Genomic DNA, 11,238 nt, shown 5'->3' with positions numbered 1-11,238 from the left:
CGGTGGCCACTAACGATATGTTGTTTGATGAATGACTGGAGGGCCTTCATAATTGAAGGGCTAGGGTCCCATGAAAAATTCTGCCTAAAGTTGCTTTACATGAAAATACAAATACCACGTTGTTGTCCCAACCAATGTCTTAAGATATGTTGTTCGATGAACACTAGAGGGCCTTCATAATTGAAGGGCTAGGGTCCCTCGTTGTTGTCCGAACCAATGTCTCGTAGTGGCATCCTTTCGGTCTCACTACTTTTCCTTAATTTAAACACAAAATATCTGTTGGTATCCAACTTTTTGCGATTGATCTAATCACTTGCCTGCCTTTTAATCCATGTTATGTTATAGATCATTATTGCACACATCACAAATATCTTATAAAATGAAAATTAAGTTCCCGGAAAAGATAACTTTACAACTCATCCTCGCTCAAAGTTTATGCTGCACAGCTCAAATGGAATGATGTGAATTATTTTTAATTAGTATAAAGATATAACTACATCATTTGCTTACCCGAAGGTAAAGTGAATACAGTTCCTTCAATTATGGAGAAAATGAAGATGGGTCTTCATAGTCCCTCTTCACGTGATGCATGCTGCACCTACCCTTTCTACTCATCAAAAAAATAAGTATTTTGGCAGCCAAATGCACACAGCCTGGCCCGATCTGCAGCTTTTGCATGTCTCCCCCCCACCCTCTCTCTCTCTCTCTCTCTCTCTCTCTCTATATATATATATATATATAAGTGTGTGCCCAATATTAGCTCCATATTCTCTCTATTCACACCATTGAGAGGGCTGAAGTTACTCAGTTAGGTGAACGGCTGGTATGTTCTACTGTTCATTCAATGGTACTTTTGAAATCATGCTTTTTTATACTTGGTGAAATTGATGCTTTATGAAATTTTGGCCTCTCGCTGCATGCGTGCGATTAACTTGTTTAGGCTATATTTATATTTCAAGACAACCAAGAAAAAGCAAATATTATTCAATACAATTTTTGTAACTGGTTGTTAATTATGAGGAAATTAAAAAAAAAGTGTAAATATTTTGCAACTGAAAGTAAAGAAACTTTGTAATTTAAGTGGCTAGAGCTCTTTACTGAAATGCAGTAAGTACGAGTTTATCTATTCTATATCAAAGATATTTTCTTTCCCTTTTAACTGAAAGACATATAGAGATGCGAAAGGTAGTTTCGGGGATAGAAATCAATCATCTTCCACTTCTTTTAAGTCCTTTGAGACTATTCTTCTCAGGCTACCTTTGATTCCTATTGATTCAATGATTTTCTTTCCCTTTAAACACCTTCTTAAATGTTGTAAAATAGTTAAGACAACATTCGATACCTCCTCTGCATTTACTGTTTGAGTGGTTAATACCTAATTTATATACATATCTGTATGCGAAATTTTCTAAATTTTAGTTAATTTCACTAAATTTTAAACATAAAAAAAGCATACAACGGCCCACCACTGACAATTATGGTGCATCTTTGGCACGTGCCCATTTCACTGTCAAGGAATAACAAGCAGAGTGAAGTCCTGAATGCAAAATATGCCATCACAATGTTTCTCTCTTCTCATCATATCTCCAAAATTTAACATTTTTAATTAATTTTAAGCTTATGTCACAGAGCAAGTATGGAAGATGGAGGTTTTGCCCCCAATATGATGGCTGGTGAAGGTCTTCCGAATATGGTAGGTAATGTTTTCCCCCCTATAACCCCAACTCTACTCCCAAGAGATGCTCTCCCGAATATAACCCCAACTCTACTCCCAAGTGATGGTTTTCCCCCTATAACCCCAACTCTACTCCCCCTACTCCCAAGTGATGGTTTTCCCCCTATAACCCCGACTCTACTCCCAAGTGATGTTCTTCCGAATTTAACCCCAGCTCTACTCCCAAGAGATGTTCTCCCGACTATAAGCCCAGTTGTAGTCCCAACCACAATAGTTCGTGAAGTTCTCACAGAAGGTAACTATGCTTATTGGAGAACTTGTATAAGACGTTATTTGAAGGGTCAAGGTCTATGGGATGTTTGCAAGAAGAGCTGCTTCATTCCTCATAAAGCACAAGATCCAGAAAGATATTCAGTTTGGAAGAGGAAGAATGACATGGCTTTACATGCTATTCAAATTTCATGCAGTCGAGAGATGCTTTCTCAGATTAGGGATGAAACTCGTGCAAGTGAGGCGTGGGACTTTTTGAAGCGAATTGCCAACCCAACCCTCGACCTCGACAGAGAAATAATTGGCTTCGAAGAACTCTCACCTGATGCCTCAGCTCCAGCTGGTAAAGCGCCTTCCCTCTTCCTCATGTTAAAAATAGTAATGTCTTTATATATAATTGACCTTGATAATACGTATACAAGTAGACCCAGGGTGTATATTAGAAGATTTATTGCATGTGTCCCAGGGTTTCAGTAGACCCAGCATCAGACTAGGTTTCTGTTGGAGTAATAGGCTTCAAAGAGAAAAACAAACAATTACAAACAAGATAAAATCCACGAAAATGAAAAATTTTGTTGTATTTCCCTTTCCCATTTAATGGCAGAACTTTTGGGCCTCACGACCCAGTCCATCTGTCATAAACAGCTTCGCTAGAAGCTGTCCTAACAGTATTTCATGAAATACAACGGTAATTCTATTTAAATGGCGATGTTAGCCTTGCCACCGAACCCGAGTCATTAGTGTGAAAAAAACTGGCCCTTGCCTTGCCAACCGAACCAAATGTTTGACGCACATGTAATTTATTTATACAAATAATATTATATATATGTATTATAAATTGAAAATTAATTAAAATAATTTTTTTATAAATAAGTTAATTTACTTATATTAGTATGTATTTTGTATAATAAATTAAATACAAGATAAATATAAATTTATAAGATTTTCAATATTTCTAAATAAAAATATATTAAATACATTCTTATTTTAGTATTAATTTGTTTTCAAACTCAATATATTATTGTGTAATGTTATAAATTCATCATGCATGTATTAATTTCTTCCTTAAAACAACTTCATTACTGTTTTTCTATTATTTTTTTTTAAAGTTTTAATTAATTTATCTTCATTGATATTTTTTATTAAAATATTTATCGATATTTTTCAATATATCCATAAAATCTAATTATCGATATATTCATAAAAATTGATATTTTCATCCTTATTTCTTACCAATGTAACTTGTACTTGAAAAGTGAAAGGATAGAAAGGGTGAACTCAATAACTTAATAAAGAAAAACAGCTCAATAGGAAAATTAAATATAATACAAAATTAAAACTTTGGGAGTTTTTTTTTTTTTTAATCAAATGGCAGGAAAATATATTTAATTCCACAATCAAAATCACTTTCTTCAAAAAAATTAAGAACTTTCAATTTAAAGATAGAACCAAATAATAAACTTTACATACTTAATTCATATTAAAAAAATTTCATAAATAGACATTTTGTTCTAACTCGCTCATACTAACATGGCATCCCAAATAATAAATTCAATTATAATTGAATTGAGCCTTAAGTCAATAGTCCTAAATAATTAATTTTAAAATTGTTTCCAAAAAAAACCATCATTTCTATCCCAATCCCTTCTCCTCAATGTGTCACTTGTAACTAAAAGGTGGAATAACAGAGAATAGTGGGTTTGATAGCTGGGATCAAGTATGATATAGAAATAAAAGTATGGCATAGAAATAAATCCTAGGATATATAATATATATCAATGAGGTGCCCCATTTAATCTTATCCTGGAAACTCCTTCCATTTGGGCATTTCCATTTGGCCAAGAGCCCATCACACAATTGCGACTGAAGGCATAGATATTTTGAGCAGGGACCGCTCACATTTTCTCTCAGTATGCGGGCTTAATCAAGGCATTGGACGGTGGTAACTGGAACGCTATCGAAGACTCCCTTAGGTCAAATCCGGATCTAGTGAGGGCAAAAATCACACCGACAGGGTTGACCCCGCTTCATATCGCAGCTCTTGCTGGACATGTCAGGGTTGTGGAGAAGTTGGTGGACAAACTGAAGCCAGAAGACTTGGGACAAAAAGAGGATCTGCTAGGGTACACGCCACTTGCTTTGGCTGCATCAGATGGAATCACAGAAATAGCGCAGTGCATGCTTACAAAGAACAGGACATTGGCCGGCATTTCAGATGGGGATGAAATGCTCCCAGTTGTGATTGCTTGTAACCGAGGGAAAAAAGAAATGACACGTTTTCTCTACTCTCACACTCCGCAAGAGAAGCTAGCTCCAGGACAAGGCAAAAATGGTGCATCGCTTCTTAGTAATTGTATTGCTTCCCAAATCTTGGGTAGGAGAGAATAGTTTTTCCAACCATTTTTGAAGTAAGAAATCTATCTTTACCATACAAAATTCTCACACCCTATTTTGTTTGTCTATACGAACACTCCAATGCCCCAGATGTTGCTTTGGATATCCTCAAGAAGCACCCACGCTTGGCTATTTCTTTGGACATGGAACGCATAATCCCCATCTTTGTACTTGGTCAAATGCCTTCTTTGTTCAAGAGTGGCAGTCAGCTTTGGTTTTGGCAGCGCTGGATATACTCATGTGAGTACCGCTTCAATTTATTCTCTTGAAAAAGATATAGATGGATAGTAGGACTGCTGTTATTCTCTCAAAAGAGTCTTTCCAATCAATATTTTCAATAGAATGACCATCACACTTGGAGAACACATCATTTTCCCTTTTAATATATTCCTTTTTGAATGATCCAACTTATTTTACGTGTAGTACATCGTCATCGCATAAAAAAGATCTTTGTTCATTTGTTTGATTTCCGAGACATGCATGATGGTATTGATTTTGTCCATCTTTAATGGAAGGCATACCTGTAAAAGTAGATCATGCCTCCGATCAGATTCAAGTAAACGTCGCTGATGACACCCAACATTCACGAGATGTCAAGAACAATACTGCAAAAGGTATGTTGATATTACGAACCGATCACTTCAAAGTTCTATTTTTAATCTTACCTTCATCATAGTGCAGTATCTTCAGGAATGGAGCAGAATCCCATTTTCTCTTTTTTCACAAAAACTATAAATTATATTCCCATGCTAATTTTGTCATGACATAAAACTGGATAGTTACTGAAGGTTACTTCAACAATACTCTTCAACACTCTTCTCGCATAGATGTTTAGAAAGTCTCCTTTTCTTGAAGGGATAAATTTATTTGTGGACAGCCTTAATGATGCCGATAATTTGAAGGAAAAAAAATTCATTTCCTAAGTTGATTTGCTGGTTATACTTAAGAGGATATATGATATGATTTTCTGTGGAACACTGACCTTCTATATTATTTGTTAGCTGTAATGTAAGATTACTCATCTTTGAAAAATTACTGCTAATAATCCCACAAAGTGAATATGCATATTCTAAAAATTGCTTAAGTTAATTGTCCATTTAAATTCATTTGCATATCTGATTTAGTGCAATTAAGATCTAACGATACAAATTAATAAATTATTTTTCAAGGGCTTTATATAGTATTAATGGAGATGTCTAGAAGTAGAGTGACGTGTCAAGGCTTGAGAAGAAAGCAGAGTGGATTAAAAGGAGAGTAGGAGGAAAGAATGGTCTGGGTCTCAAATTGGGGATGGGACAAGGAGCACCGAGGGCCCTATCAAATGGGTTCAAGAACTCTTAGAAGGGCCAAAGTCCAACGGGACCCAAGCCTACCTTTCTTGTTTTTGTGCATAGATAAACCATTGAGCGTCTATACAAAGACCCAAAGTTGAATCATATTGGTCAGTTCAGCCCAACAAATATAAAGGGTCCCCAGTGAGTCTTCATGCGTACGGACATCTCCATACCTGTGGTGACACGTAAGATTGGATGGTTACATGAGGTCGCTCTATAAGGACACATGCCCCTCCTCCCAATTCAAGGAAGCATGTAGAGTCTATATTCTCTCAATTAGCTAGTGAGCTTCCAGCTCCATCACCTTACCAAAATTTTGAATCTATTTTAAAATCCCAAAATTGGGAAAGCCAACATCCAAGCGCATCAAGTACCTTTAAGATTCTCAGAACACTGGCCCTGACTTGGGCAAAATGTGATAGCATCAGGGTATTTCTCCTAAAGAATGGAGATAACGTAGACAATTGCGAGACAATTGAGAGGCCATGAAGTGAGACAACTGGGAGGAGCTCTTCCTAAAGAATGGAAAGACAAGTTGTGCCTCCACAACATCCTTGCAAGAAACTAGTCACCCTGATACCACCCAATGTGTGGTGGGGGGTCGGGTCAACACCCACCATGTTCTTAGAGGAGGAATCTTCTCACACCATTTAGCCGTGTTAGGGGGTGCACTTGTGGATTACCAGCATGAGTTAAAAGGAGAGTTGCGCCCTCCTCTAACCACAGGGTCCACAAACTAATGGGAAGTGTCTTCTACCTTCCCTGTGAGCATAACCCCAGTTAAAGATACCTTCCACTACAATGGCATCCATTGAGGAGGTCGGCATGCACTTGTGCCAGCCATGACTTGTAGCTTGGCACGAGGGTGTAGAGCAAATTTGTGGGGATGAAAGACAAGCCGAATTGCTCAATTCCATGGTCTGGTTTCTATCTGCTACGAGTTCTTGATGATTAAGAAATTTTTATTTATGATTATCAGCCAACTAATATTTCTAGCGTTTATTGCAGTACTGAGACACTTGTATGGCCCGGTTTCCTATCTGCTACAGCTTCTTGGTATGATACATCTGTTGAGTTAAATTTTTGTTTTGGTTCCTTCCTCTTGACTCCTCAATCTTCTTCAATCCTAACTCTGTTTTGATTAATAACTCAGGAATCAAGAATATATATGCCAAAAAGCTGAGGCATGCTCAAGCCACTGAACTGCTGCAATGCATTTGTAATGAAATACAAAAGGTGAATGTTGAGGGGACATTGGGGCTTCGATTGCACCACACAGTCATCCAGGCTGTCAAGCAAGGGAATGTTGACTTTGCCACAGAGATGATTAAATATACTCCTCAGTTAGTGCAGAAAACTGATATCAATGACAGAAACATATTTTTCATTGCAATTTTAAATCGCCAAGAAAAGATTTTCAGCCTTTTACATGGGCTTAATAATGTAAAGAAGATGAAAATGACATCTAATGTAGATAGGTTCGGCAACAACATGCTACATTTGGCTGCAATGTTAGCACCTGCGAATCAGCTTGATGGCATCTCAGGTGCAGCCCTGCAGATGCAAAGGGAACTACAATGGTTTAAGGTCAGCATCTTTCACCTTTTGGCTCATTTTTAATTATTTCCGAACAAGTGTACACTCCTAAAGAAACTGAATCGTTCACCTGGCAATCCTTACTAAGGATATCAGCAAGTTGCTCCCCAGTCCTGCAAAAATATAGTTCTATTTCTCCTTTTTCAACCAGTTTCCTGATGAAATAGTAACATGTTTCCATATTCCTTGAGCAAGCATGAAATATCATATGCTCGGTCATGGCTAAAAGAGCTGTTAGAGATTTTTGGCTTTCTTGCAAGTCTTGTAGCAGTCTTCTGATCCATACAGCTTCACAAGCGCATGCACAAGTGGATGAAATGTATTCTGCTTCAACAGTTGATAATGTAAACTGTTTTCTGCTTCTTAAAAAACACAGTATGACTTTTGATCTCAAAAATACTCAAATGTTTTCTTCCTACATCCATACAGCCAGCCAATTGCTGTTTGTAAGCTAACCAACTTGGCATAGGCATGTATAATTTGAATATTAGTTATCAAGTAGTCAATAGTGAATAGCATAAAGAAGGAATTCTAGTTCACCTTGGCCACATGATACTTGTATTCTGATCTCTCTTATGATATGCAAGAATGCAGTGGCCAAATCTGTGACAGGTAATTTGGTTCCCCCTGGACCCCTTTTATATATATAGGGAAAAAAAAGAAGAAAGAAAATAAATAAATATTCCACCTTTAAATCCTTCCATTGACATTTATGCAATTAGGTTCTAGAAATATTAATGTGAGTAGCCTAGACTTCTGTTTTCAATAATTTTCTTTTTGATTTACATAAAACCACCCAAAAAATTCAGTTACACCTTTGTAGAATTCTTTCCAAGTTTTTGATGACATTACTGCAGGAGGTGGAAAGCATTGTGCCGCCAATATGCAAGGACCTTGTAAACGCAGATGGAAAAAGGCCCAGTGAGTTGTTCACTGAGCAGCATGCAAACTTGGTGAAAGAAGGGGAGAAATGGATGAAGGATATAGCAGCATCTAGCTCATTTGTAGCTGCACTCATTGTTACCATTATGTTTGCTGCAGCCTTTACTATTCCTGGTGGTAACGATGATACAGGCGCTCCCATATTCTTAGGGAATGACTTGTTCATGGTCTTCATAATATCTGATTCCATCTCACTCTTTTCTGCTACTACTTCAGTGTTGATGTTCTTGGGAATCCTGACCTCACAATATGCAGAAAACAAATTCCTCACACGGTTGCCCACAAAACTGATAATTGGCCTTTCCACCCTTTTCTTCTCTATTGCAACCATGATGATAGCTTTCTGTGCTGCCCTTGCTATTTTGCTGAAGGGACGATCAACCAAGGTGGTTATTATTCCGATCATTTTACTTGCCTGTGTTCCAGTCACCCTCTTCGTACTACTGCAATTTCCCCTTCTTGTTGAGATTTTCATTTCCACGTATGGACCAGGCATCTTCAACCGGAAAATAGAGCGTTGGTACTAGGTATGTCCCTTCAACATGTTATGAATTAGTGCGTGTCGTGTAATAATCCCTTTAGTACGTACTATATCTATTGATGCCTATATGGTTCTATTTTATCTCACTTTGATGCTTTCATTATATGTACCCCATGCAATGTGTGGGATTTGTTAAGAAATAAGGGAATCAGGAAGAGAATGAAATTATGAAAGGCAGCTGAAGAATTTTATTTTCAATAATTGCAATTGCTTGTTACATTCTCACGTCCTTTTAAGTAGTTTAGTTTTCAAGATTTGTAACCAATCCAAGTAGTTTGTTTTAACATAATGAGATTGTACACACAAATTTTGTAAAAATTCTACAAAATTAGCAAAATAATAAAAAATAATGTGAATAAATTTTTTATTAAACTTAATATTTATGGGATACAATCTCGGATGTAATATTATTTACAAAAGAGTATTTCCTCTTTGATTCTTTCATTTTGATCACAATTTGAAGAACGACGATGAAAGTGTTTTCTTGGATTTGAAGATTAATTGAGGGTCTAAAGTGGTTTTTTTTCGAATGAACTTATTGAATGACAAAGAACACGTGTGTTGTACTTCTATCATTTATCAGACTTGTAGAGAGATTTTATGAAGCTTCTTCTTTTGTTATGAAGCCTATTTTCTTGTGTAAAGTCATTTTGAGGATCTCGTTTTCTTGGTTTAGATTTTTTTATTTCCTTTTTCTCATTTTTCCCGTTTCTTAAAGGAAGTCACCTCTATTTTTAGGTGAAGGTTGGGAATTGAATTTTGAATCCCCGATATTTAGTTTCTTAATTCAAGGGATTTAGTTCCCTAATTTTAACAACTTTTCTTATGTTGGAGGTTTTACCACCAAGATAATAATAATAGTATTTTTTATTATTTTTATCTTTTTTTTAGTTGAAATTAGTTTCCTTTTTTTAGGAAACTTATCCATAAGAGAATATCTAATTTTTTAAAAAATTCTATTTTGATTTGAAGACATAATTTCATAGTTTTCCAAAATTGTGTCACATGTCCAATGAGCCCAAATTTTGTTGAACCATGAAATTACAAAATTTTTTTAAGACAAAATTTAGTGGTAATTTAATTCACTAATTTTTTTATATCTACAATGCTCCCACTTCAAGATGCATCACTTACATGCGTTGTCATGTGTATGGGGTGGGTCTTGAAGTTAACCTTGTTCTTCTTTGATTTTTTTTTTCAAATAAATATTTTAATAGGAAGTTTCCTATTTTTTAAAATATCTTTTTCCCACTTTTTTTCTAAACACTACTTTGTTTTCCTTCTTTCTTTACTCTTTGAATCATCTTCCAATTTGTCTTCCATATATATATATATATATATATATAAATATATAAAGGGGACAATAGTTCCAACTAGAATTATTTTTGGAGAACTCTTTCAATCTTTGGACGATCTTCAACCCAAATTGAGAAGCCCGACTTGAATTTTTTCAGAGAATTTTTTCAATCTTTGGATGGTCATCAACCTAATTTAGAGAAACTCGACTTGAATTCTTTTAGAGAACTATACATACATATATATATATATATATATATCCCTTGGAGAACATGTGCCTATCAATAAGGCTCATCATTAGATATATATATATATATATATATAGCTTTATGCTTTTCTTAACTTTTTTTTTCAAGGAAAAAAAAAAAGACTCATCATTCTTGAACACATACTGAACTTTATTGCTTTCAAAGACAAATTTGATTTCAAGTAATTTTTTTTTTCAAAAATTATCTTAATACTTGAGGGAGGAAACTTCTAATAAACTCAAATATCCATAAAAAAAAAATGAATACCTAAAGTTTAACCTTCATGTAATCAAGTTGTAGCTCTAATGCGAAGTGGTGTCTTATTTTTAGTACTTATATGTTAAAGTCTTCATCCATGCGAATTGGCTTGACTTGAATGCATGGTTGTATTCAAGTTTTAATATTTAGTTAAAATTAGAATTATATTTATCACCTATGCAAACAAGTCATGGCTTTGATGTTATACAGTATTGTACTTTTGGCACTTAATGCAACTTAAGTGCTAAGGTCTTCACTCATGCGAATTGATTTGACTTGGATGCCTAATGACGTCCAATTTCTCATAACTTAATTAAAATTGGAACTAAGCTTAACATCTATGTAGGCAAGTCATAACCTTAACATTACGTGGTGTTGTACTTTCAATAATTAATGTGGTTTAAGTACTAAGGTCTTCACACATGTGAATTGGTTTAACTTGGATGCATAGTGATATCCAACTTCTCAAAACTTAATTAAAATTAGAACTACACTTAACAGTTATGTAGGCAAGTTATAACCTTGATGTTGAAAGGTGTTGTACTTTCGACACTTGATGCAGCTTAATTGCTAAAGTTTTCAATCATGCAAATTGACTTGAATTGGGTGCATAATGATGTTCAAAATTTAATATTTAATTAAAATTGGAATTGCACTCAACACTTTTATAGACAAGTGAAAAAA

General features: G+C 35.3%; 1 protein-coding gene across 1 annotated transcript; it reads left to right on the top strand.

Annotated features, from left to right (window-relative positions):
- The first annotated feature begins 726 nt into the window (after positions 1–726).
- Positions 727–8,855, top strand: LOC100245348 (uncharacterized). The gene is made up of 8 exons (XM_010660452.3): positions 727–823; positions 1,630–2,288; positions 3,834–4,319; positions 4,430–4,579; positions 4,855–4,953; positions 6,682–6,729; positions 6,827–7,260; positions 8,127–8,855. The coding sequence occupies exons 2-8, from the start codon at positions 1,637–1,639 to the stop codon at positions 8,736–8,738; spliced, it is 2,481 nt and encodes an 826-aa protein (XP_010658754.1). The 5' UTR covers positions 727–823; positions 1,630–1,636; the 3' UTR covers positions 8,739–8,855.
- Positions 8,856–11,238: the final 2,383 nt, after the last annotated feature.

Source organism: Vitis vinifera, chromosome 13 (genome assembly GCF_030704535.1).
Source record: "Vitis vinifera cultivar Pinot Noir 40024 chromosome 13, ASM3070453v1".
Classification (NCBI taxonomy): Eukaryota; Viridiplantae; Streptophyta; class Magnoliopsida; order Vitales; family Vitaceae; genus Vitis; species Vitis vinifera.
This window is presented reverse-complemented; position numbering and strand designations above follow the sequence as displayed.

Excerpts from the sequence above, each read along its gene's own strand:
- LOC100245348 (XM_010660452.3), top strand. The coding sequence starts at position 1,637 with ATGGAAGATGGAGGTTTTGCCCCCAATATGATGGCTGGTGAAGGTCTT. Across the intron at positions 4,954-6,681 it reads CAAGAACAATACTGCAAAAG|TACTGAGACACTTGTATGGC; the intron begins GTATGTTGATAT and ends CGTTTATTGCAG. Across the intron at positions 7,261-8,126 it reads GGGAACTACAATGGTTTAAG|GAGGTGGAAAGCATTGTGCC; the intron begins GTCAGCATCTTT and ends ACATTACTGCAG.